Source organism: Vicugna pacos, chromosome 4 (genome assembly GCF_048564905.1).
Source record: "Vicugna pacos chromosome 4, VicPac4, whole genome shotgun sequence".
In the NCBI taxonomy this organism is placed as follows: Eukaryota; Metazoa; Chordata; class Mammalia; order Artiodactyla; family Camelidae; genus Vicugna; species Vicugna pacos.
The window spans coordinates 24,904,655-24,932,358 of NC_132990.1; the positions used below are offsets into that span (position 1 = coordinate 24,904,655).

A 27,704-nucleotide genomic window follows, 5' to 3' on the forward strand; every position below is an offset into this window, starting at 1 on the left:
AAGAATGGGTGTGAATATTTGATCTGATGGCTTTTGTGTGACACTTCAATGTGAGTTTATTTCAAAAGGACAACAAGAGTGATTGTCCCAAGAACAGTTAATACTAGTTACAGACATTTCCGGAAGTGTCGAGCAGCAGAATAAAAGCAAACTAACATAGAAGTAGAAAGACCTCCTCATGCCTTTGGATCAGTCATTCTAAAAGGAACATTTTTGGATGGCAACGCCGTCTCCTCAGTGTAATTTTTCTCTGAACCCCATTCAGCGTGTTTCCATTCATCCTGTGCGCCTCCGTGCTTCCCTTCACCCGTTACTTTTCAGATTCGTTTAGTCCTTTTCTTCTCCCACCCCTTTGCCTTGAAAAATGAATATTCCTCTGGGAATTAGCGATTCCTTCTGTGATGTAAAATTCGTAGTTTCAACATTTTATAACCTGGCTATTTAACTTCTCTTGAATATTTTTGGGGACATGGTTTTAGACTCTATAGTTAGAGTCAATATGCGTCTAGCATGTTTTTGTTCCACCTCAGGGACCATTATTCAGTTCTGGGCTACATTTCCTCAGGGTCCCTTGCTGCCTGAAGGTCCTTCACAGACAGTTATTTACGGTACCCATATTTCAAGAAGAACAGCAGATTTTACTTATCCTTTGTCCCTAATCAGATTGCTAACTCAACCCAATCTTTATCTCCAGTCTCCTTGCCTCCCCATTGGTGTTTTGTTATTTTTCTAGCCCAGAGGAGCCAGACTCCTAGATTAGGTATTTCTTGAATTTACATATTGTAATCTCATCTGCTCATTTCCTTAGGCAGTCACTGTACATCGGGTAATTCTATTATTATAGATCATTATCTCTGGGACCATTTTGTTTTTCCACAGGAGTGTCTGGAACCCCTGCTGACCTATCGTGAAAGAGTTACTCTGAAATACATCTATATTTAATCAAAAAGTTTCGAAGAAGTAGATGTTTATTTTTGTAACTAGAAAAATTAAGGTTTCTGTTTTTATTACTATACTTTGAATGCCTTCGCATTTCAGTGCTGTCAAAAGATGTGTATGTGTGTGGCTCTATATTTTATTTCTAGCTCTCTATAGTATACACATATCTATATAGATAAAGCCCTCTGTATTTCATTTGTATGTGGGTATAAAAGAAAAGGAATGATATTTTTATGAAATAATCAACTCACAAATACTTTTTTATAAATAGCTGTGGTCTAACATTCCACTTACCACACAGCTGTTTTCCCCTCTTGCTCTTTGGGACTTTTTGCTGCTCAGAGAGTCAAAAAGGAAATCAAACTTTACTTGATGAGCTAAAATGAATTCACAAATTCTGTTTCAAAGCCAGTTTCAAGGATCTTAAAGCAGGAGATTGCATAAAATCTGTTCCTTCCTGGTGAAGTAGAGACTGAAGTTATGTCCCGAAGGAAGGTGGGGGCAGAGCTGGAAGGAGAGCCAGGTCTCCTACACTCTCTCCAACCTTCCACAGTGACTGCAGCCACCCCCAAGCCTTCCCGCGGCCTGTATTTAATACACACTTGCTGTTCTGTGCTCTCTCCCCTCGGCACATCAGAATTATCGTATCAGACATGAGGGGGCAGGGGAGAAGATTCACCCTCCTACTTGCTGTAACTGTCAGACAGGAGCTGATAGTAAATAGTAATGTCAGGACCAAGTCACGCAACCCCAATCCTGCAGCCTGAGGGCACTCAGAGAAGTGGTGGAGAGCCTGCATAGCTCAGAAGGCCTGCACGTCGCCACTGCCTTAAACAACTCCAAAGTACTACATCGGTGGGAAAAAATTCATTAAGAGACAGATTAGATTATGTTTATTAGATTGTGGATGTAAAGCTTGGAAAGATATAGGTAAAATTTTTTAAAAAATCAACAATCATCTAAACTCTTAAACAAGTGCCTATTGCTAATTATGGTTCCTGCTTTTTAAAATAACAGTAGATATTAACCAGACAAGAAGATCATGGTACCTTTGTTTCTTTTTTGAAGCTTTCTGTATTAAAAAAAGAAGAGGAAGTGAAAAAAATATATCTATTGGCTTTTTCTTTAAAGCATTTTAAAGAGCTTTTAAACAACACTGCTGGGGAATTAGATACAATCAAATATTGCTTATAGGAATAATTCAGCTAGCTGCAGGAATAATTCCTAAAGAATTCTTAGCTCTGTTAGAGAGTGTCCATCATCAGAAGGACCAAAGATAACATATTCTGGTGAGTATGTGGAGAAAAGGCAACCCTTGCGCACCGTTGGTGGGATTCTAACAAGGTACAACTATTATGGAAAACAGTATTGAGGCCCCTCAAAAATTAAAAATAGAACCATCACATGATCTAGCAATCCCACTTCTGGAAATATATCTGAAGAAAACAGAAACATTATATCGAAGAGGTATCTGCACCCCCATGCTTCTAACAGCTTTATTTACAACAGTCAAGACATGGAAACAACCTGAGTGCCCACTGACAGATGAATAAAGAAGTTGTGATACACACACACACACACACACACACACTGGAATATTGTTCAGCCATAAAAGAAGGAAATCCTGCCATTTGGGACAACATGAGTGAACCTGGAGGGCATTACGCTAAGTGAAATCAGTCAGAGAATGACAGATACTGTATGATTTCACTTATATGTGGAATCTAAAACCAAACCGGAAACTTACAGAAAAAGAGAACAGATTTGTGTTTACCAGAGACAAGGGATGTGGGGTGGGGAAGTTCGATGAAGGTAGTCAAAAGTCATAAACTTCCAGTTGTAAGATAAATCAATTCTGGGGAGGTAATGTACAACGTGACGACTGTAGTTAACACTCCTGTGTGGTGTATTTGAAAGTTGTCAAGAGTAACTCCTAAGGGTTCTCATCACAAAGAGAAAAACATTTTTTTCTCTCTCTTTTTTTCTTTTGCTAATGGTAGGATGGGTGTTAACTAAACTTACTGTGATAATCAAATATTTGGGGGAAAATGTTTATATATACTTGTAAGAATGGGTGCTTTAACTTCTACACAACATGCAAAGGTTTGACAGTCAGGCAATGCTCATTTCTCTAGTGTGGTGAAAGAGTCACAAGTGTTGCGGTCTTTGACTAAACACACCAAGCTCGAAGTGTAGGCCCCAAGTAAATTTGTCTGAATAGTTTGGGTTAACTTACTGATCAAATTAACTGAGTAATTGCCAAGTTGCCTCTCCTATGAGAGGTGTAAGTTTTTGGCATTAAGTAATTTATATAAGAAAGCAGTTGCTGATTTTCTAAAACTCATTAAAACCCATTGAATTTGTGCTTAAAAGAATAGATATTATAATAAAATGATCACTTTCTTTGTTGTCACCTACCCCACCCTGGAGATACTCATTCGTGTAAAACAATAGATTGTTAAAGTCTTGGAAAGTTCTTTCTAATTAGAAACCTTTTTTTCTGTTTTGAATTGATTTTAATTTCCATTATGCATTCCCTCTCAGCAGAAATGCTGACCTCCTTGTTACTGACACTCGCGTTTCCATGTGTTTGCCCTTAGTCACCTGGGCAGCCTTGTGGCTGTGCTCTCCAGGCAGCACATGCGGTGGCTCTGGGACATCAGCGGAAGAAAGCCCTTTTGGATAGGCAAGTATCTGCGCCGCACCGCGGAGGAGGGCGAGAACGCCGAGGAGAATGCCCCCACCCATGGGCCGAATCATGGTGGTTTCTAAGAATAAGCAATGGTTAGATGCTTCGGCAGCCTAACTCTTAAAATTCAATTCATTACTCAATACTTTCATCTTCAGACATTTTCTCAGAGAAATAATGTGGAATATGGTTGAATTGATAAGTAAGAGAATTTTAAAACTTATTTCTGAAAGTAAAAAAAAAAGTGAAACAGCCATAAATAGGAGATGGTTAAATAAATTACGGTATAGCCATATGAAAGGATATTTAATATTGAATAAGGCGTTACATATTAAAGACATGACAGCATGCCTTATGTTTATGAATCCATTTAATGTTAGATACATGTTATATATAAAATACGTAAGTGTGGTAGCATTTGTGGCAAGGTGCTAAGTAAAAATGCGGAGTCCGCAGCCACATGAACCATGAAGTAATTTAGAATAAAAAAGAAATGTCCATATGAAGCATGCAATAATAGAATAAAAAAGGAATGTAAAGGGGGAGGTTGTAGTTCAGGGGTAGAGTGTTGTCTGGCATGCACGAAGTCCTGGGTTCAATCCCCAGTACCTCCATTAAAATAAATAAATCAAACCAAATTACCTCCCCTACAAAAAATTTTTAAAGCAAAAAAATTTTTTTGTGGAGGAGGTAATTTGGTTCATTTATTTAATTATAATTAAATATAATTATCTTTGAATAATTTTTAAAAGAAATGTATATACGTGTGTTCCATATATACGTAAATATATGCATAAAAATAAGTATGCCAAAGAGTTCGGTGTGGTTTTTATCTCCAGTTGAGAACTATAGGTGATCTTAATTTTACCCCTTGTTTTCTGAAGTTTTTAATGTTTTTGACAATTTTAACAATCCTGCAAACCTTTTCAAGCCACTTTAGAAATAGGATTCTCAGGGTGCATTAAAGTCAGCATTCTCTCTGTCTCTCCTTAAAGGTATTGTCTTTCAGGGAATAAATTCACTCTTGGTTTCTCAAAATCTCTGTGATACTGAAGGAGTCTCTAATTCTAAACTTTTATGAGTATTAAATTAAGGCTGGAAGATGAGTCTTTTCTGTGCCCACAATGACTGATGTCAAGGCTCTGTCCTCACAAAGCACTTCCGCATAGCATCACCTGGTCAGTAGTTCAAGGAGACAGTCCAGGAGAAGACAGGTTATTCCCAACCAAAGTCCTTCATTTTCTTCTACCCCAGATTGTCAACTGCACACTGAAGGGGGGAAGGTTACATGCTGTGGAACTAAGACTGTTTTCATGGTCACGTTTGGCTTGAGAGGTGCCAAGTCACTGTGTTGCAGGGGATTGTTTTCTCATCCTGTGATTTTTATTTCTGTTATGGAAGAGAGTGAGGAGGAGGAATGCTTCTCCGAGAAACATTACAAGAGCTTTACAACGCTGAAGTGTAATTTTCCAAAATTACTAGCAGGAGGAGAGAACCACACGAGAAAAGCTGCTTTTTATTGTAATTGTAGCAGATTGAAAAAAAAAACCTTAAGCTCCAGACTAAAAATCATGCTTAGTAAGCTACTTTCAAATATGAAAACCAAGACATTTAGCATCATGAGGAAGAACAGTAGACAAGAGTGTATCTCTCCCCGTGATAGGAACTCTGCCTGTAGGATAATACGAATAGTAATCGCCATTTACTAAACACTCATATGTCCGGAGCTTTGTGTGCATTATCTTATTTAATCCTCAAAACAGGCCTAGATATACTTAGATATTTCTTAGATGAAAAAACTAAGAGACCTCAGAGAGGTTAAATAACCAGCCCAAAGATGTTCAACTAGCAAATGGTGGAGCTCGGATTCGGATTCCGATCGGCCTGTCCCCCAAGCTTTCTGTTCTCAGTTGTGTCCTACAGAATGCCCAGGTCCTGTTCTGTGTTCTAGAATGTAAGCCCACGTTTGCCTGTGATTACTGAGCTTAGGAGGTTAGGCTGATATGATATCCAATTATAAATGTAATAAAATCGTTTGGCACACTTTTTCTGGTTTGCATTAGGTTTGAATGACCAAGTGCGTGCTGGCCACTGGGAGTGGATCGGTGGTGAACCTGTGACCTTCACCAACTGGAGGAAAGGGCCCCCTCAACGTTTAAAGCCTGGCAAGAACTGTGTTCTGGTTCAGAGAAAAGGAAAATGGCAAACCAAGGACTGTAGGAAGGGCAAGTCTCACAATTATGTGTGTTCCAGGAAACTCTAAATGAAACTGGCCCTACAGGTGCCCACTTGGAATTTCTCACCTATTTATTTCCAGGATTTGTGCATCTTACTCAAGAGAAAACAAGGTGTCATGACTGACTTGGTCCATTTTTTTAATCAGAGTGTGTGAGTGAGTCTGTCTATTTAAAAAAATAGATAAATAGTTCCCAAAAGATTGACAAATGAGTATTTCTTATAGGAAGAGACACAAGTTTTACATCTCAATACCTTTCAAAATAAATCCCTGAAGTATCATACGGTTCAAGATTTGATTAGTCCAGAGACCTCACTCCCTGTTGCAGTCAGCGCCGATTTCATGGTCCTTATATTTCTTTTTGCTCCTAATACCTCAAATGAGTCCATTCTGAAATCTTATTTCAGGTGCTTCTGCCACGTCCGTCTGAATGAAACTAACCCTGCCAGTTCATTAAAGCAAGGTTGAACTGCAAAGGGTTGCTTTGTGCCTTTGAAGCCCTTTCAAATGTGAATCCTGAGATAAAAGACTGTGGATAAAAAGGAGAGTTCTCTGTGGTGACAAAGGAAGGCTGTAGATGGAAGAAGCTTGCAGATGGAAGCTCGTCTGCAAAGCTCTGGTTCAGGTAAGAATGCAGGGGCCACCTGGCCTTCAGAGCCCCACCCATCACTACTCATGAGCCAGAGCTCCTTTTCCAATAAGGATGTTGGCACTACACCCTTCCAAAGCGAGTGAGTGGGTTTCCCCAGCTTTCCAGAGGCATGAGAAGTTTCAGGTGACATGAGCCACTCTTTTCATTTGCATTTATGGTGCTCACTAGCATTTTTCAAGGGCATTTGGGACAAAAAGTGTATATGAATGATGGTTAACATATGGAAGAAAAATACGGCTTCCTCAAAAGTGTCCCAATGAACTATGTCCTGATGAACAAAGAAAAGTAATACTGAAAACAGAACCTTTGAAATCTTATATTCTCAGAAAGGATTCTGATACATTTTTGAGCCCTTAAATATTTAATATTTGCAGAAATGCCATGTCAACCTGATTCTCTAATGTAAAGTTACCTTATTAATTTATAATGAAAGCTGAGTGAGACATTTTTGTAGCAGTGAAGCACATTGCAGCCTTATGAGAACTCCCTTCTGAAATTAGGGTTTAATTACAGGAAATTAGAAATTTATTTCTGAAACATTTACTCAACATTTTCCTCTTTTCATAATCACTGAAAAATATGGTTGTGCCAAATGTAACTTGCTATACGAGCGCCAGTGTAACTTCAGAATCAAAATAGAGTTACCCAAGCAGACCAGTGTTTTGGTGCAGGTTTTACTATATTAATGCCTTGAATGAAACTAAAAAGGACTAAAGAAACTTGGTCCCGTTTTGAACATAAAGCATGACGAGCTTGTTTGAATTGGTACTCACTTATCAAGATTTTGGTTAATAGAAATATTTACGAAGAGAGGCTGGGATAAGATTCAGACATGCCGCCCCTTATTAAACTGTGACATCACTGTGGAGTCAGGGGGCTCCTTGCTTAGATATCACAAGTAGGTCTGGACTGCTGCGATACACAGGTCTTCTGTATGACACCAGCAGCCCCCGGGGTTTAACCGAAAGATGTAAAACCCATTCTCTGTATCAGCTCAAGTCCCTTCTGATCCACTGGACTCTGCAGTGTGGAAAGGTACAATGCTGGATAAAGAATTGTTGACCTAAAGGGTTATATCCTAGGGGGGAAAGTAAAAGTTTAAGAAATGAGGGATTCCTAAAACTTTACTATTTCAAACTGGAAATCCAGAACCACAGCAACAATACAGAACGTGGTCTGCCTGGTAGATTTTATTATACGTTTCTGCAAGGACAGTGATATTTAAATGTAATTGCAAATGTGAGCACAGAGGGAATGCTTTGATTTTTTATAGCAACTGGAAGCACGAGAAGAGTATTTAAGGTATTCCTGATCATGAAAACATTAATCAAGTTGTAAAATTCAAGTGATTGAAAGAAGAAATAAAAATTCAGGCAAGTTTGGGTGCTGAGCAGTATTCATGACCTTCATCTCCATCTCATGATTAGGCTTTGACCGAGGGGGGAACAGAAATAAATGATTGTCACAGTTCTCTCCACCTGGAGTGGTCACTGTCATCCTTTAGGTTGTGGTAGGAGTGGGAAGTCAGGAAAGGGAGTCCCAGTAGGATGGGAATGGGAGGTTATAGGAAAGGAGAGAAAAGGGAGAGTGGAGAGAAGGGTTGAGCAGAAAGAGATGGGTTCATTGGAAGCTAAGAAAGAGAGTGTCAGAAAGAAGGACGTGAATGCGCCCAGCTCTTCTCCCCAAACTTGAATACCGACTCAGGAAAAGTCCCGTTTAGCCCAGGAGCATCAACCCGGCTTCACAGTGTGTAGCTTTTCAGAATCTTGTGACCAGTGGTCTTTAACAAAATATATGCATGTATATAAATGTATATAGAGCATGTATTTGCCAAACATAAACTTAAAAAACATGAAACAGTTATTTCGTCTCCTTCCAAGGAGTGCTAAAAATGAACTAGGTGACATTTATTTACACTTCTGTTTTTGTTTATTTTTAAGACAGCCAAAGAGAATATGCACGTATTTTCAGTGACACTATGGTGCTGTGTAGTTTAAACCATAAACTGGTGCTGATTAATTTCTGCAACAAAGCAGCGTAGTAAATGTACTGTATCTAGTGTTGCATAAAAATTAATAAATTTATTTCTAGTTCTGAATCACTGTTTCTTTAGTTTTTAACAATTTCTATTTATTGTACCCACTGGAAGAAGACCTGGAAGAAGAAAACTCAACATGTCTTTTTCATCCTTACTGTCTAGATCAGCCTTCAGTCTTACTGTCCACCCAGCCGTCTACCATCCATTCAACAGATATTGAATATGAAGTGCCAACTCTGCACCTGACAGTGTTCTGAGTACTGGAGATATGTAGTGAATGAGATAGGAAAATAAAAGTATAAAATCATAAGCAAATTTGAAATAGTTTTTTTAAGCATAGAGCTTTTTTTTTTTTTAATTAAGGAGGAAGTCACAGTAGCAATCATTAATTCCATTATCCCCTTTCAGAACTGGAGGGGAACCTGCACTGATACAAACAGCTCAGGCTGTCTTCTGTTTTGTTTCTCTCCTGATGAAGAAACTGGTGTTAACTTCCTGAATTTATAATCAGATCAAAGTGCTATTGATAGCAGCTGTCTCCCATTTCCTGTCTCCAGATTGAGTTAGGAACTGAAGTTTTCAAGTCTAGCTAATTAATTTTGCAACAATTATTTTTTCCAAGCTGTGGGCGTCTCTGTGTCTTTGAGATTCCTGGAATGACAGGAATAAGAAAGAGAGACCTTTGATATCATCTCATAGCCCTATTGTCCAGCAGAGGAGACTGAAATCCTCAGAAGTTAAAGTGGAAAGGAAGCAGCAGTAGAACTAAGGTCTTCCAAATTATAGGCTGGATCTCTTCCTGTTATTCCAAATTATTTTTTACCATTCCAAGCAAATGGTTTCATTACATTTCAAGTAAAATACCTTTCAATGGTGAGTATGATGAAGTTCACTGTATACTTGAAAACGTTACTGTAAATGAAAGAAGATGGACATAAAAAGCCACATATTGAGGCATATGAGTGGCTCTGTTTATATGAAATATCCAGATTGGGCAAATCTATTAAGTCAGAAAGTAGATTAGTGGTTGCCAGGGGATCGAACAGTAGAAGGGGAAATTGGAACTAACTGTTTAGAGGTATGGGGTTCCTTTTCAAGGGAATGGAAATGTTCTGGAATTAGAGGGTGGTGAAGGTTGCACAACACAGTGAGTATACCAAAAACCACCGAATTGCACACTTTAAGATGGGGAATTTTATGTTATAGGAAGTATATCGCAATAAAAATGCTGTTAAAAAGCACCATATAAAAATGTATTTTAGAAAGCTATAAATGTGTTGATGTATTAGCTGTGTGTTTATGTGATTCATCCAAGATACTTTTTCCAGTCTTTGCCCCAAGTCTCTTTTGGGTTTTTGTTTATTTGTTAATAATAGTTGGTTAAGCGAAAGAAAATGCTGATGAGGCACATATTTAAATTTATGGCCATGCTTTATTGATCTTCCTCCTCTTTCCCCCATTAATCACGGGAGAACTGTTACTGATGGCAAAATGTGTCTGGATGTCTGTAATATCCAGAATGCCATGATTTTCTTAAAGTTAATTTTATGTCTTTAGAACAGGATCGTGCAGGAAATGAATATACTATCGTCATAACTTACACATATAACTGTTCTTCATTTTGAACAGTTTTTATAGGTCTTGTAGTCTGCTAGCCAATAAAATTCAGTTTATCTTAAGACAGAAAGGACCAAAAATCAACTGACACTTCCATTAAAGGCCTTATGGTAACCTGCAAAACTTCTTCCAAGCAATGAAGTATGAGTTCACCTTTTGCTTCTATCCCCATCTGTATTTTTGCTTCCCAAAGGCAATCAATCCCAGAAGAAAAATGGAAAAAGATACACTGTCCTAAAACTACTCAAAAGAGAGCTGGAGTAGCTATGCTGATATCAGAGTAAATTTTAGAGCAAAGAATATTACCAAGGATGAAGGTGGTTAGTTTATCACTTGAAGACGTCAATACATCAAGAAGACATAATAATCCTAACTATGCATCTAACAACAAAATTTAAAAATACATGAAGCAAAAACTGATAGAGCTGCAAGGAGAAATGGACAAATCTATAATTATAGTCAGAAATGTTAATACACTTTTCTCAGTGATTGATAGGACAAGTAGGGAGAACACCAGTAAGGTACTGAAGTCTGGGCACTGTGAGCCGCATTAACCTAATAGACATTTACAGAACCCCCCATAAAGCAGAATATACATTCTTTTCAAGTGCATATGAAACATTTACCAGGGTAGATCATATTCTGGGGCATGAAATAAATCTCAGTAAATTTTAAAAAGTTAAAGTCATACAAAATATGTTCACTGATCACAATGGAATTAGGTTAGAAATAAGGATCAGAAACATTGCAGGACAGTCCTCAAGTGTTTGGAGACTAAATTATAGACTCATTTAACTTATGGATTAAAGAAGAGGCTGAAGGGGAAATTAAAGGGTATGGTGAACTGAATAGAAGTGAAAACACATCAAAGCTTGTAGGATACCATTAAAGCAGTACTTATGGGGAATTTGATAGCACTGAATGCTTATATTAGACAGGAAGAAAGGCATCGACCTCAGCTTCCACCTTAAGAGACTAGAGAAAGAAAAAAACATAAGTAAGAAATTAAAAATATCGGAACAGAAGCCAATGAAATAGAAAGAAAATCAATAGGGAAAAGTCAGTGAAACCAAAAGCTGGTTCTTTGAGAGTATCCATAAAAGTGATAAATGTTTAACCAGACTGGTCAGGAAAAGAAGAGAAGAGGAAACAGATTGCTAGTATCAGGAGTGAGAAGTGACATCAGGTGACAGCACTATATATTCTATAGCTACTGCGAGAAGAATAAGGGAATATAAACAACTTGTATCAATATACCACTTAAATGGTTTTTCCTTGAAAGACACAAATTGTCAAAGCTCAATCAAGAAAAAAAAAAGTAACTTCTGTAAAGCTATTACAGACACTGATTTTGTAGTTTAAGACTTTCTGACAAAGCACATTCCAGGCTCGGATAGCTTCACTATTGAATTCTACAAACATTTAAGAAGGAAGTGTTACCAACTCTACAAAACTCAGAAAACCACAGAGAAAGGAGTGCTTCCTAACTCATTCTGTGAGGCCAGTATTATTCTGATAGCAAACCATACAAAAATATTATAAGGAAAGAAAACTATGGGCCAACATCCCTCATGAATATAGATGAAAAAATTCTAAACACAATTTTACCAATTAAAATTCAACAATGTGTGTAAAAGGATCATATGTCTTGACCAAGACACTGTTGAGAGAATGACAAGCTGCAGCCTGGGAGAAAATATTTACTATGCATATATCTAACAAAGGGCTTGTATCCTGACTACATATATATATTTTTAAAGTCCCAATATATAGGTATATGTAAATATAATAATATATTACATTGTATGATTAAGATATCAATAATACATTTTTTAAATGGACAGAAGATTTGAACAAATACTTCGCTAAAGAGGAATATCGATGGGAAATAAGTACAGGAAAATACATTATCCCATTAGTCAGTCATTAGGGAATTGTAAACTAAAGCCACAGTAAGATGCTATTGTACTCATATTAGAATTGCAAAAATTCAAAAGATTGATTGTACCAAGTGTTGGTGAGAATGTGAAGAAACTGGAGCTCTTATACACTGCTGGTGGAAATATAGCCCAGCCACTTTGGAAAATAATTTGGTGGTCTCTTGAAAAAGTTCAGCATATATCTACCATATGATCCAGCCATTGCATTCCTAGGTATTTACCCAAGAGAAAAGAAGGTGTATCTCCATTCAAAGACATACATAAATGTTCACAGCAGCTTTATTTGTAACAGCCAAAACTGTAAACAACAAACTCCATTATCACATGAGTGGATAAATAAATTATAGCATATCCCTGCAGTGAAATACTATTCAGGAATAAAAACAAATGAGACATCACTACAACAACATGGATGAATCTCAAATCACTTACCCTAAGTGAAAGAAGCCTGACAAAACACATAGTGTATATAAACTCTATTTATAGAAAATTCTAGAATATGCAAACTAACCTATGTTGACAAAAAACAAATCGGGTATTACCTGGGAATGGCAGAGGAGGACAGGACAGGGCAGAGGAAGGATTGCCAAGGGACACAAGGAAACTTTTGGGAGCGACGAACATGTTCTATCTTGACTGTGGTGAAAGTTTCACAGATATACACATATGCACGTATATGCATATTTACATCAAGGCCTATTCAAGTGTACACTTTAACTACATCTGGTTTATTGTATGTCACTTGTACTTCAGTAAAGCTGTTTTAAAAAAGGAGAAATAATGAAATAACCTCTACAACAGCGGAAAATTTTCCAGAGAAAATAAAAGCCATGTGAAGATTTCTTGAATCCAGGGCAATAAAAAATTGGAGCAAAATTATATGATTTAAATGTCCAATGATAGAAGAATGCTTAATGAAATATTATAGTACCTCCATTAGGGTGATAATTCTATCCCATAATGTTAATTTAATATAGCAGACTTTAAAAGTAATGTCTACACAAGGTTAATAGCTGTATTGCAACAGGCAATCTGATGGGGGAGAAAAACATGAGATCGGTTCATATCTCAGTCCTTCTACTTACTAGCTGTGTATCCTGAACTTAGTTTTCTCATCTGGAAAGTGGAGAAAATGATAACTTCCTAAAAATTGTTGTGAAAATTAAATGTGAACTTATGAAGTATATTTCTGGGATATAGTAGGCACTCAATAAAAGATACCTTTTTAAAAACTGGCAAGCTGGAGAGAGAGAGAGAGAGTGTGTGTGTGTGTGCGCCCGCGCACACGTGTGCGTGCGTGTGTGTGTGTGTGATGCACAGTGCTTGGAAAAGGGTCACCACTTCAGACAGTGTTGTCCTTATCAGTAAGCAGGGAAGGAGGACTTGGGGGTGGACCAGTTGAGGTTTGAAAGTTCCAGATTAGCAGTGGGAACTCCCCATGTATCAAGGCATTCTGTTGAATGTGGAAATGTTTACAGTTTTTGGAGAAATCCAGAAGACCGATTTCTTTCTTTATAAAGCCCCAGTATGCCTTGCTTTCAGACATGACCTACGATACCCAAATCTTGTTGTAAAGAGAGACCAGTTAAGGGATGGCTTTCCCTTGACAGAAAGGATTGTTTTCCTAAAGGATTGTTTGTTGCTGAGGACTTGGGTGATAGTTATTTTCTAAGAATGGCTCCTCAGTGGAGCATTTTTTTTCAAAATTTCCTTTTGCCTTCAGTGAGTAACCTGTGGCATCTCTTGAGGATCCATCAGGTCCCTGAATGAACACATAAATGGTGCTAAATGGAGAAAAAGGTGGTTTAGGGTGTACGGGAGTCAGGAAAGGATGCAGGCCTTCTTGCTTACGGATTTCCAACTCGGCAGAACCCGTGGGTCATTTTCGCGACTAGCCACGAATAACAGGCTTCTAAGAGCTTCAGATTTGAATCAAGAGTTGAACTTTTGCAAATGTGACTAAGGCCTGCCCAAATTTATGGCAAACATGGGCCCAGGGTCAGATACACAACGGAAGGCAAAAGCCTTCCTGGAAAGTTCTGCTTTGCTTTTACATTTTATTGTGATTTTTCAGTTTGCCTTATGCCACCTTGTTGCTTAATTCCCACACCTTAGAGGGGAAAATGTGTAATATTTTAATATTTATGTTACAGATACTTAACATTATGTTTCTGCATAGGTGTTGCCAAGACAGCAAAGCCAACCTTTATTTATAGCGGGTAGAAAATATAAATCTGTCTAAGATCGCTCATGAAATGAAGTCTTAATAATTCCAGAGCTGATTTTGGTGCGTGCTCTTGGAGAGTCTCAGAGAAGCGTTGTCAATACAAGGTGCCATTGTTTGAGGTCTCCTATCCACGGCTTGCTTTTTTCCCCAACTTCCCTCTCTTTGGCAACTTCTCCTCACATTCTGTCCTACATTTGGCCCCGAGACAATTGAAAGCTTTGCGAGTTGATTTTCCATTCCCATCTGAATTTTAGCTTAGCTGTGGAACTGTTTTCCATGTGTTTTTAATCATTTGTCCATGTGTTATGGGCTTATAGGGACAATATGGTTCCCCCAATCTGCCTGCATTGTACGAGCAGAAACTGGCAAGTCGGCCAGTAGGGGAACAGCTTTCGGACAGATGCCCTCTACGCTCATTTCTATCGGTAATGCACCACCTCCATCTTCCAACTGGAGGAAAACAATTTACAAAGCTGCATAAAGTTACCTAACATGGAGTCCACTGGCCTGAGCTGCCTTTTCTAGGAGTATAATTATCCTTCAGGAGAGATTTGCCTGGAAACTGTGGCTGGTATGGCAAAGTTCAAAGACCTACTCTGAGACTGTGGCCAGATTGGGAAATAAGTTTTCTTCTGAGTCTTCCCAGATTTAGTGGAAATTCGATTTTAAAATAAGGTCTAAACACAGAGAATTAAGGGTAAGTTCTACCAGGACAAAGAGATACCTCTTAGAAAGTAAAGCACAACAAGGACCCATGTCAGAAGTTTGTGTCCACATTTTTATTGGATTTGGTATGTTAAAGCAAACATTCATTAGTCTAAGTGTAGAGTGAGGGGCCAGGAACAGGAAAGAAACAGACAAATATATTAAACAAAATCCCTGTTCTCAGAAGTGCTGACAATGCAGGCTCCAGCAAACACAGACCTTGCCTTCGAGGAGCCTTCTCTTTGCTCCTTGGCTAGGAAGACGCACATGCACCCAAATTAAGCCAAGGCTGAGGAATCACTAAACGGTGGAGTAAAGAAAGGATCCAGCTTCCTGAGTCCAAAATAAACCCAGTGTTATGAGCGAGATGATTCCCTGTACATCCTCTGCTACCCAGAAAGCCGGCTGGATGGTAGGTCTGCTCTTGGAGGTTAAAATCTCAGGTTTCTCAAAGCTCTTTTGCCTGCTGTATCCTCCCTTTCTTTCTCTGATTTATTTAGGATCAAATTAATGAGAAATGAGTTAAATATTTCAGAGGGTTCCAGTAGCTACAAGAGGCATGGTTGACCCTAGGAAGAAAGATTTAAAGGAGTGCTGAAGCAAAAAGCTAAACGTGAGTGGGCTGATAGGTCCATGTAGGTGAGAAAGTGGAGATTTGGACAATTCTCTACAAAATTTGCCTAGGAAATGAGAAGACAACACTGAAAACTTGTGAAATCCAAGAGACATGTTTAAAAGATTCAAAACAAGCAAAAATTATAGAAATGCTGATAGGAGGCAGCCAGTGGAGTGAAGGGAGTTTGACATTATGGGGGAGAGACTATTAAATAAGCAGGTTGAAAAGGGTGGAATTCCAAGAGCAGAGTGAAAAGGAGAAATTAATTGTGGTTTGTTGGTCAAGCTGAAGGAAAGTGTCCCATCTGGTGGCTTCCGTCTTTCTCTGTGGAAGAAGGGAAGAGGTTAGGGACTGCAAAAAAGTTGAAAGAGGAGAGCGATTAAAAGTTTAAGATAATTAGAGAAGATTTTTGAATAATCTAAATGAAACATGAAGAGAGAGTTGACTGGAGTAATATGAAAGAATGCTGGGCAGAATTGAAGGGTCAGTTAAAATGGGAGATAGTTAATTTATATAGAATCGATTTCTGCCATTTTGTCGTTGTCTCTGCCAACATTCCATAGCCCGGGAGTGGCCCAGGGGAGACGGACAGCTGGGTGTTACAGGGTTGGAATGTTACTAGACCAGTGTAAGAGAGAGGAAAAAGGGCTAGGAAGTTGGGAATACTGCAAAAATCTGAAGTGATGAGCAATGAATCGAAGCTGGGAAGGAAGTGAAGACCAGAGAATTTATAGATATTCAGTCATTCATTCATTTTATTTATTTTCCTTTCTTTAAAACATTTTTTTGTTGTTGTTGAAGTGCAGTTGATTTACCATGTTAGTTTCAGGTGTATAGCAAAGTGATTCAGTTATACATATATATATGCATATATTTTCAGATTCTTTTCCAGTATAGCTTATTACAAGAAACTGAATATAGTTCCCTGTGCTATACAGTAGGTCTTTGTTGTTTATCTATTTTATGTATAGTGATGTGTATCCATTAATCCAAGACTCCTAATTTATCCCTCCCACTTTCCCTTTGGTAACCATAATTTTTTCCTATGTCTGAGAGTCTGTTTCTGGTTTGTAAGTAAAATTTGTATCTTTTTTTTTAGATTCCATATGTAAGTGATATCATATGATATTTGTCTTTCTCTGACTTGCTTCGCTTAATATGATATTGCTAGGTCCATCCCTGTTGCTGCAAAATGGCATTATTTCATTCTTTTTTATGGCTGAGTAATATTCCATTGCATATATACAACATCTTCTTTATACAATCCTCTGTTGATGGACATTTAGGTTGTTTCCATGTCTTGGCTGTTGTTAATAGTGCTGCTATGAACATTGGGGTGCCTGTATCTTTTCAAGTTAGAGTGAGTTTTCTCCAGGTATATACTTAGGAGTGGGATTGCTGGATCATATGGTAAGTCTACTTTTAGTTCTTTAAGGAAACTCCATACTGTTCTCCATAGTGGCTACAGCAACTTACATTCTCACCAGAAGTGTAGAGGGTTCCTTTTTCTCTACACTCTCTCCATTCATTCATTTTAAACCAATATTTTGAGCATCTACTGCATGGCAGGAGCTGTTCTAGGGCCTGAGATGGTGACTAAGAAAGGTAGAGCCCCTACTTTCATGGACTGTAAAATCTCAAGGAGAGACAAATGTTAAACCAATGTTCACACAAATGATTATTTAACTGCAATTGTCATAGTACTATCATGAGGATAAAGCAGAAAACAGATGCTGCGGAAACAACTGAGAGAACAGAAACAACAGAATGTTGTCATGAGAGAGCAGAACGTGAAATTCACAGTTTAGAGGTGAAGCAATTCCTGGTAATCACAGGGCTCAGAATGTAAAGGGGGTGGCGAGCTCAGTTGGCAAGGAAGTGATCAGATTTCAGCCAGGGTATTGAATAGGACATCACGGAATACTGATGTCATGCTATAGGTCAGACCTATCCATGTGGACAGTGAACTTACTCAGGGTACTAGGAGGATTGGGGGTGAAAAGAAAAGCAATGAGCCAGATGAGGAAGGCAGGGCAGGTGGTACTGTTTCTGGCAAGGCTTAGGGACATGAAGTTAAGTACCTGAGATCATGTAGCTTACAAAGTGAAATGCAGAGCCAGGAATCCGATAAAGTTTTTCTGGCTTCAGGTCAAGAATTAGTTACACTTACTCTCTCTGAGAGTAGCTTTCTGAAGAATGAAAATGATCAAGGCAAATTTTAAGGGTAAGAAGGAAGGGGCATGACAGAGGTGAAGGCATCCTAGACTGTGGGTGGTGGGGAATGGATGGGTGCCGGATGGTGGAGCAGATGATGAAGCTCCCTCAGGGAGCCCTCTCTGCAATCTTGGTAAGTAGCTGATTAGTCACATTTAGATATCGTTCATGATTTGTGCATGGTAATAGGTGCATCCCCAGTTACTAAAATTGAAAATGATTATTTATAGAGTGGGAGTGTTTTGGACAGAGAGGAATAAGATCATTGAAACTGCAAAAGGAATTATTGGATCTTAAAAGGTAATGCAGGGATCAGTGCCTAAAAGTGGAAATGGGGAATTTTTATGATATGATGCCCTGTTTGATATTTGTCCTTTTCTTCTGGCTACATATTTTGTTCTCTTTGAGGGATATATTACCATAACAAAGTACCACAGACTGGGTGGCTTAAACAATAGAACATTTGTTTTTGCAGTTTTAGAAGCTGCAAGTCCAAGGTCAAAGGGTTGGCAAGATTGTTTCCCTCTGAGGGCTCTCTCCTCGGCTTGTGGACTGAAGTCTTCCCATACGTCTTCACGGGTCTCTCCTCTGTGTGTGTCTTTGTCTTCATCTCTTTTTCTTTCGAGGACACCAGTCTTATGGGATTAGCGCCCACCATAACAGCCTCATTTTAATTTGGTTACCTCTTTAGAGGCTCTATAAATATGGTCATATTCTGAGGCCCTGGGGGGTTATGACTTCAACATATGAATTTGGTGGAGGAGAGATGGGTGCACAATTCAGCCCATAGCAGGTAACAAGGTTAAAAGATTGAATCTAAGTAAGTTGATAACAGTGATTACCCCCATGGCGGGACAGGAAGACTGGGGTGGGGGTGGGGGGCGGTCAGAGGAGGGTTTACCTGTTATCATACCGTTTTTTTCTTTTTGTATAATCTCACTTTTGTTACTACATCTATTTATTACCTAATCAAAAAGAAAAACATGTTATTGCAAGAAATTAAGAATTTGAATGTAGTTCCCTGTGCTATACAGTAGGTCCTTGTTTCTGAAAGGAAAAATAATGTGTATGTTTATATGTAGCTGAATCACTTTGCTATACACCTGAAACTAACATTGTAAATCAACTACATTCCAAAAAAATTTTTTTAATTTGTATGACATCTATTGAACTTCCCTGTGCTCGACAAATATGTGTTGAGTGAAGTTAGCAGAAACACAGCGTGACAGTCCACCGCGCCTTGAGGGTCTCAGTGTACCTGAAAGCCCCCAGTTAGCGCAGGAGTGGGGTCTGCCGAGGCTTTCCTTGCCTAACTCACTTTGAATAAACCAGCCTCTCCCTCTAGACTGCAAATTCCACCAGGCGTGGGCAAGGACACCCTCAGCATTGTATCCCCAGGACCTAGCGCTGAGCCGGCACTCAGATATCCGCTGTAGGAGTGAATGCATCCATGAGTCGGGCTTTGTGGAAGCAGGCCCACCCTGAAGTGTTCTTTCCGTAGAAAGTGTTAGACAGGGGAGCACAGAGGGGGAGAGTTCTGTGCTTTAGAAAAATTAATAAGTAAATCATGGTAAAGAGTTTAAGGGGAAATCACTTACCCTAATTTGCTGTCTTCCTTGTCCTTTGGAAAAGAAGAGAAAGATTCTGCCTTCTTTTGAATTCCTTTTAAATAATCTAAACTCTGTGACCCTGTTGCTTTTCTATATTTTGAAGAGAGGTAGTTATGAGGCAGTGGCATGTACCCTAAACAGATTTCTTCCACAAATCCATCAACCCCAATTTCCCCTCTTGTCTCTCAGTTTAACTCTAATGCCTACTTCCTCCCCCATCGCTGCTTCTCACCTTTTGTTGATTTAGGTCTGGGGTTTTCAGGAAAGCACTGAGTCTCTCGGTTTCTCCCCAGCGAGCCCTAGACTACTTCTCAGCTCCTCTCTGAGAGTCTGTAAGAGGGACAGAAACCACAGCTGCTGCTGTCCTCTCACAGGCGCACTGGGAGCTCAGCTCAGTCCTGAAGACATCCTAGTGTCTGGGAAACCAGGTCAAGTTGAACGCAGAGCGTTCAGATCATGCTGACCAGGCGCTGTAAATTAGAAAGGATGAATAATTCTCTGGCTCCAAGACAGGCCTGAGGTGGTCCCAGGAAGTGGACTTAGACAGGCTTGGGCTCATGAAAGCTCAGGCCTGCCTTTCGCTGTGACATTTGGTACTAAGTACACCAACAGTGTGGGGGGCTCTCTCTGCACGGCAGCTCCCTGCTGTGTCTGGAGGCCCCCTCCATACCTACCTCCATTTGGCTTCATCCAACTTGGAAGGTAACTGTATGCTTGTATCACTGAAAACACACAGAGGCAGCATATTTTTGCTGAAAGCTACAGAATGTTTATATTTTTAAGAGTAAACTATAACGTACCACATACACAGCTTTAGAAGTGATGGAAGGACATGGTGGTGAAAGGTACATGCCGCCTTAGCCGGGAAAGACGGGGGCTGAAGACAGACTTACATACCTCAGTGCTCATCCCAGAAGGCTTCGCTTTGCTAGACTGACCCTTCAAAATATCTGCACGTTTTCTCAACAGGAATGACAGAACAGCAAAGAGAAATTCTCCATGAGTGAATTTCAAACGCCATTTATAAACACCAAAATCAGCATCAGCAGAAGAGGAGTTTAGGACTAAAGAAAGGGTCAGTGTGGACAACTGACATCCCTACAGCTCATAAAATGAAGATAGAAGTGTGTGATAGCACTAGTCTGCTGGAGGGCAGGAACCGAGCTGTCAGCACTCTCTAGCATCTTCTAATATCTAATATGATGCTTGGCCCACAAAGTAAGTCTGCTGCAAATTTTAATTCAAAAGATATTATTTAAATTGTTTTCCATGTTTGGAGCCAAGCAACCTGAGAGCCGAGGGGAGTCTCTGGAATAGTCTTCAGTCTGGGGACATGTCAGATACTGGGACTGACGGCAAAGGAACTTCAGGCACAGAAAAGTAAAGCTTAAAAGGATTCCGGAAACATACTTGTCTTTATTTAATAATTAAGTGGCCAGCTAATATAGATTATGTAATTTATAGTTAGAGTGGCCAGTTCCCAAGGCCTATTGCATTGGGTGGCTGAGGGAAATTAAGAAATATGAACAGCAAGCAATTTTTAAAAATTACTTTAAAAGAAATGGCAAATGCTAATGCTAATTTAGTGCGGAGCAACTGTGCCTTAATTAATCCTAGCACAGATTCTGTGGGTATTTGGTACAAGTGAAATACAACTCTTCTGATAGATCTCTGGAAAAATGATGGTTCACTTAAAAATAGTTCATTATTGTACGTAAAGGGACTAACTTGAGGTAAAGGGACTTACAAGGGACTTAACTCGTCTCACAGAAATCCAGCAGGACTATTAAGAAGAACACAAGTGTCTGGAAAAAAGATTCCAAGGGGTCACTTCTTGGAAAGAAAGATTAATCAGCAATGAAAAAAGGGAAGAGGGGGACATGTTCCAGGATTATGTGTGTCACTGAAAGTGAGGAATATGGTGATTAAATGAGAAAGGGAGAGATACAAGCCAGCATTGGATCAATTCCCGGTGGAGACGCTGTTCAAATGGTATAGAGGGTTGACTGGACTCGATTCTGGGTTTCAGTTTTGGGATATGTTTCTTTCTCATATCCTTGCCTGATTTATAACGTTGTACGATAGTCTTCCAACAAATTTCCCATTGATCCTTGGAAACTCGTGTTTGCCTCCATCTGTATTTAACCTGGCCGTTAATTACTGTGGAAGAAGGAAGATGATGTGGATTCCGTAAGGGAAGGAACTGATCAACCAGCTCCATGCCCAGAGCTATCAAACCTGGTGCTTAGAATCCACGTTCTCAAGTCTGGCTCTTTGTTTAGAGAAAGAAGAGGAAAAAAAGTCAAGTAGAGTGGCTTATGGCAAAGCCATTTCCCCATCCTCACTGAGGGCTAATGAGCTGCCAGTCTATTACTTAGGATCCTGTTGAGAAATTTGTGAACAATTGCAAAAGTTTATCTGATGATTGAGCAGTTGTGAAATTTAGCACCAAATATTTGATCCTGAAGGTGAGGGGATTGCTTGGGAATTGTGAGTTTCCGTGGGTGGAAAAGGAGAACATACCCCCTCAGCCGTTACCGTGCAAAAGTCAGGAGCCCCAGCCAGGTCTAAGAAACTGGAGAGTCTGCTGCTCAACCAAGTTAAGATCCTTCTATTCCTTCCTTTCCCTTCCTTGCAACTTTCGTATACTTGTTTGGCTGCTCATATGTGTGTGTGTTTGTGTGTGTGTGTGTGTGTGTGTGTGAAGAACCTAACAGCCTGAGCTTTTGCTAAACGTCTGCCTTTAATTTTTATCTGATATGCTTCCGTCTTAAAAACTCGTCTTGTCTCTTCTATCCCAGGACAAAGCAGATGCACCGCAAATGTTAGCTGACGCTGGCCCTTCTAATAACAGTGATGGGAAATCCCAGGGAAAAATGTGTTGTTTTCATTAGTACTGCTCTTTAAATCTCAGACGATAAAGTGTCAGCTAATGACCCCCTGGGTCCCCGGCTTTCACTGGGCCCCTCTAAAATACACAAAACCGAAGTGAAGGCAGGACACCATTAGCACTACGTAATTCAAGCAAACAATAAAAGTGTTTACTCTGCCTGGCTACTGACCGCCCGCCTCCCCATCCCACAGCAAGTATCTATATATAGCATCTCCTTGTTCACAGTCCTGCAGAGCCTGACCCTCTCTTTAGGCCCTGACAGCATGCATCTCCTCTTCCTTCAGCTGCTGGTGCTCCTGCCTCTGGGGAGGGCTGCTAGGCCCTGGGTCGGCCGCCAGAGCCAGAGTTCTGTATCCCTTGTGCTCCTGGAAAGGCACCGCAGAGAGCTCTCCACGGGCAACCACGAGGAAGGTGAGGAGAAACCAGATCTGTTCGTGGCGGTGCCGCACCTGATAGGGGCCAGCGCGGCGGGGGAAGGCCAGAGGCAGAGAGAGAAGATGCTATCCAGGTTTGGCAGATTCTGGAAGAAACCCGAGAGAGAGCAGCGCCCAACCCAGGACCCGGTCAGTGAGCAGTTCCCGCCTGGGTCCCAGGGCCTCGCTCAGCCAAAGGATGGGATGCCAGTGGAGAAATCTCCTCTTCGGGAAGAAGCCAAGAAATTCTGGCACCACTTCATGTTCAGAATGAGTCCAGCTTCTCAGGGGATCATCTTGCCCATCAAAAGCCATGAAGTGCATCGGGAGACCTGTAGGACAGTGCCCTTCAGCCAGGTATTGGTCCTGGGTCGGGGAGGGGCTCAGGCTTCTCAGGAGGGGTGGGTGGAGAGTAGGGGAAGAATGTGCCAGGAGCCTGATATGGTCCTTGGACCTTCATCATAAGGTTTGGCAAAGTACCTCCATACTCTCTAAATTTCCTTCTAGATTTTCCATTGTTTCTTGGTATTCTGGAAATGCAGCAAGAATGGTATGATGGTATTATGATGGTATGATTAGTAATTATGCATCTTGTTGGCACAAAGCTTTGTTTTATGGAACTGTATTTATTTATTTTTCTGTTGGTCAACTGATCTCTCTGGAGGGGTAATTAAGACTGTACCCTCAGTTAGGAAACGGGGAATTTAGATCAATCACCAGAACTTCTCTCTAGCTACATCTTTACACTCTATTGGGATATGGATGAGCAGGTCAAGTCCATCGGTAGATAAGATGAGATACATTGGACTCCTCCCCAAATACATATGTATGATGGTCTTGATTCCTGTAGGTCTGTGAAACATGTTAAGGATGTCAGGCAGAAGTTGCCATATTGTTTCTAGCATTGCTACAGCAAAAAGAAAATTTTTTTTAATATAACTTATTTTCTAATATGCTTTCAAAAAATAATCTTGATGTGAAATCACATTTCCTCCCCTTAGAAATGCCTTTCTTCCAATTCGTGTTGCGTTGGCTGATTTGCGGTTATTAGGGTTGATTCTGCGCTAGTAAGACAAGGGAGCATTCTACTATCTACTTCCTGCAGTCAATCCTGGCAAAGCCTACACTCCAAATGTTACGTTAAAACTGAGAAATTGCATGCGGTCCTTAAACATGAAGATACTGAACCAAAAGCGTTGCAGGATTGAGTAAAATTTTACAGTCCAGTAATGCTACCCAATTAAGCAGGCAGAATTATAAGGTAATTGACTATGCAAGGCAGTTAAGTGTTCTGCCTGAAAAGGCAAGGATATGTAGCAACAAGTCAATTATCAAGTAATAATGACTGCTTTGTTGGTCTATGTATAATTAGAAAATTGCTCCTAAGAATTGGGCAATCAAATTTCTTTTGAACTCTTATTTTGAATTCTGTTGCTAATTAAACTAAAATTAAGGTGTTTGGCTCTTTTATATTTTGAAGGGCACAGAAAGCTAGACGTCTGGGGCTATGGGAGAGGCACAGGTGGTGTTGTGCCTGGTGATTTGGAGGCATCTGGGTTGCAGCTTTGTTCTACACGACTTAATAGTTTTGAATGCACCTGCAAACTAAGAATTAAATTCTTGATGTTCTGATCTATTCTATGAACAGTTGAACAAACATGTATTAAGAATTTACTCTGCAAAATGCACTGTGAAAAGTAGAAGGGTGAGGCACATTACTTATAAGAAGCTAGCCATTAGAATTTTTCAGGCAGGTAATGTCCAATTAGACAAGATTTCTTAAGGTCTGGCATTTAAAAGTAGAGTTAAACGTTTTCACATTAACTTAGGGATATCCTAATTTATTAATTTACCCAATAAAATAAATTTAGTTGAGATAGCTCCATGCCCTTAAGATATAAATACCTGGATATTGCAAAAATGTATCCAAAATTGGAAAGATTTTAAAAATTTTAGTCTAAGTTATCTTCAGACTTACATGTTAGCTTCTGCATCACATGTGTTAAAGAAATGACTCAAGAAAATTTAATGGGGATATGTTTGCCTTTTAGACTATCACTCACGAAGACTGTGAGAAAGTGGTCGTACAGAACAACCTTTGCTTCGGAAAATGCGGGACTGTTCGTTATCCTGGAGCTGCGCAGCAGCCCCACACCTTCTGCTCCCACTGCTTGCCTGCCAAGTTCACCACGATGCACTTGCAGCTGAACTGCACTGGCCTTGCCCCCGCGGTCAAGGTTGTGATGCTGGTGGAGGAGTGTCAGTGCAAGGTGCAGACAGAGCACCAGCATGGACACCCCGAACAGGCTGGCTTTCAGGCAGACTTCCATGTCTAGGATCCCTTTATCCCAGGACTTTCAACTTAAAAAAGCCATTCCACTACTGTCAGCAAAGTTGCAGATTATTCAGTCTGAAATGTTGGGTGGGTACATAATATTTTAAGGGAAAGGTTGTTTACAATGTCGCTGTGAGAACGATTTAGAGGTCATAGTATTTATTCATCTAGCTGTCTGTACACATTTGGGATCTAGTCTTGGCTCTGCCACTAACTGGCTGTAGAATGTTAGCAAGTTATAGAAGCTTATTTCACCTTAAGTTTTTCATCTGTAAGTGAGGGACTTGAATTAGATGATTGCTAAGGTCCTTTCCACTACTAATATTATATGGACCATTGGCTCCAAGTTTTGGTAAAAGTCCTCCAACTGCGGAAGGAATAGAAACAAACTAAACCATAAAAATGGGTTTCTTTGATAGCTTGTCAAAGCATTCACAAAAAAGTGTGTGTGTGTGTGTGTGTGTATATATTTATATATACACACCTATATATATACATATTTACACATATACATACATACATATATATTTATGGTATTTTTAGAAAGGATTCCTCATACTTGTAGCTGCTTTTGCTTCTGAGGCCATGTTTTCTTTGACTCCTATCAGATGATTAGCTAGTGGCATAGATAGAAGGAGTAAGCTGTTTGGTTGCCTCCTTATTTGTGTTACTCCTCACATAAAATTCTGAATGTCGGGTCTCTAGCGTTGAAGAAGGGTCACTGATGTTACTTTTAACACTTTACATAGGGGTCAGGAATAATCATTGGTAGCCAAACTAGTACCTGTATTATGGGGAAGGAAAAATTCTATGACCAGTACCAGGTTCAAACGTTAATCCAGAGGTGAATGAAATTGATGAAGGAATTCCAGTAGATCAAGTTAAATAAACTGCGAATGATTTAAAAACTTAAAAACAATTTACAGATGAAATCCTTTATCCACATGCATTTTGGATTAGGTAGTTTAGTAAGGGTTCTGTGTTTGCATGACTGTGTTTTTTGCTACTGTATCAAAACTTCGTGCTACAAATTTTATTCTGCAAATGCCACAGTTGCAAATTCAGAAATATTCCGAATATTTTAATGTATTAAATTTTAGTGTATGAAGCACTCTGGGAGGTGTTGTGGCATTCAATTGTCGTATATGTTGTCCTTATTTGTTTCGTCTGTTCCACAATTTAAAGGCACTGTCGGGAGATTACCTAGCTAAGAGCCTTTCTGCAATGGCTTCATAGGCTAATGACACTAGTCCCAGTGCTCCTTCTAACATTGCAAGCAGCTTTCTGTCAAGGTCCTTCAATCACTGTCTTTTAGTCATTACATTTCTCCTGTCTGTATTTATTTGTATGAAAAATATGCAGTATTGGCTTTCTTTGGCCATATTTCTTTTTCTAAAATCTTTCTTTAAAAATTTATCTTAAAAATGATTTTAATTATTTGGATCCCTTTACTCTCAGTACACACACACACAAAAGGATTTCCCAGAATAATAATTTTAAAAACAAAGAAATTAATGCCTATTTTAATTCTGGTCTGCTTTTATCACATCATCTAACCTGCTGTCCTGAAGAAGTGAATGCGTTTATATTTAGTGTATATTCTGCAACACATCAACACAGTAGAGTATGTGCTACACAGATACACATGTGGCACTTACATCAGAATATATTATACCCTCTGGTGGCCAAAGACAACTTAATTGGCCAAGATATGGTCATAAGGATAAAACTGTTAAGCATTAATGCTATCCCAGCTGGTCAATATATTTTGGTGCCAAAAGCTATTGAGCAGCTGTCCAGTTTGCAATCGCCTAACCCTGATTTTATAAACCCATCTCCGCCAATTGGACTATCCTTCTCCTCACACACTTGCAAATCCCTTTTATCTATCCTTGTGAATAGATTCTCAAGCCCAAGCCCCAATCATCAGTCTTCTTTAAACCCTGCTCCGCCCTTCCCTCACAGGGAACTTCAAGATGAGATAGATGAGGGTGTGGTGTCAGAGGTTATATAGTCCTAGAGGAACAGCATGAACCTCACCAAATTGCCCCTACTCAATGACTTTCCCTTATAAAAAAGGTGATTTCCAAAGATTCAACACAATACATGGCAGAATAAGAAACAGAGTAGAAACACACAAATATTGAACAATCTATTAAGGGCCAGATGCTGTGCTGGGACTTTAACATAAATTGTGAAATTTATGTCAGACATACATAGATAATTGACACCATCCTCACAAGAATCAGATGAGGTGTGTAATACTCTATTTCCTGGGTGAGGAATATAAGGCTTAACACTTTAAGCAACTTGCCTAAGATCATGTGAGGCATGTTTTCCATTTGTATTAAAATAATTGCCCTTTGGTTGTTGTTGTTGTCAATTTAGATTTAACTCTTCTAGGTCTCTTGCCAATAGGCTTCAAAGCTAATTTCTTTTTACCTCTGGTCTAGCCCTCATGTTTGAAGGACACTGATGTTATTTTATCTCTTGGAAAAGAAATCATTCCTAGGTCAGGTTCTCAGCCAAGCATTGCCCAGACTTGTGAGGTGGTCATGGCAAGCCCCCTTATCCATCTTG

The 27,704-nt window shown here is 39.5% G+C and overlaps 2 protein-coding genes across 5 annotated transcripts in view; both read left to right on the forward strand.

The window, feature by feature from the left end:
- Positions 1-8,672, forward strand: part of FREM1 (FRAS1 related extracellular matrix 1) — a 175,955-nt gene extending 167,283 nt beyond the window's left edge. For 2 of the 4 annotated variants that reach the window (XM_072959410.1, XM_072959409.1), the window contains exons 36-37: positions 3,540-3,625; positions 5,692-8,672. In XM_072959410.1, the coding sequence (XP_072815511.1) occupies positions 3,540-3,625; positions 5,692-5,891 (286 nt within the window). In that variant the 3' untranslated portion in view covers positions 5,892-8,672. The remainder of the gene's footprint in view (positions 1-3,539; positions 3,626-5,691) is intronic. The other 2 variants (XM_072959414.1, XM_072959415.1) reach the window with 1 other exon arrangement.
- Positions 8,673-22,639: 13,967 nt separating this feature from the next.
- On the forward strand, positions 22,640-25,125 carry CER1 (cerberus 1, DAN family BMP antagonist). Its single transcript, XM_006208300.3, has 2 exons — positions 22,640-23,146; positions 24,841-25,125. Exons 1-2 carry the CDS (start codon positions 22,640-22,642, stop codon positions 25,123-25,125), a joined length of 792 nt encoding a protein of 263 aa, XP_006208362.1.
- Positions 25,126-27,704: the final 2,579 nt, after the last annotated feature.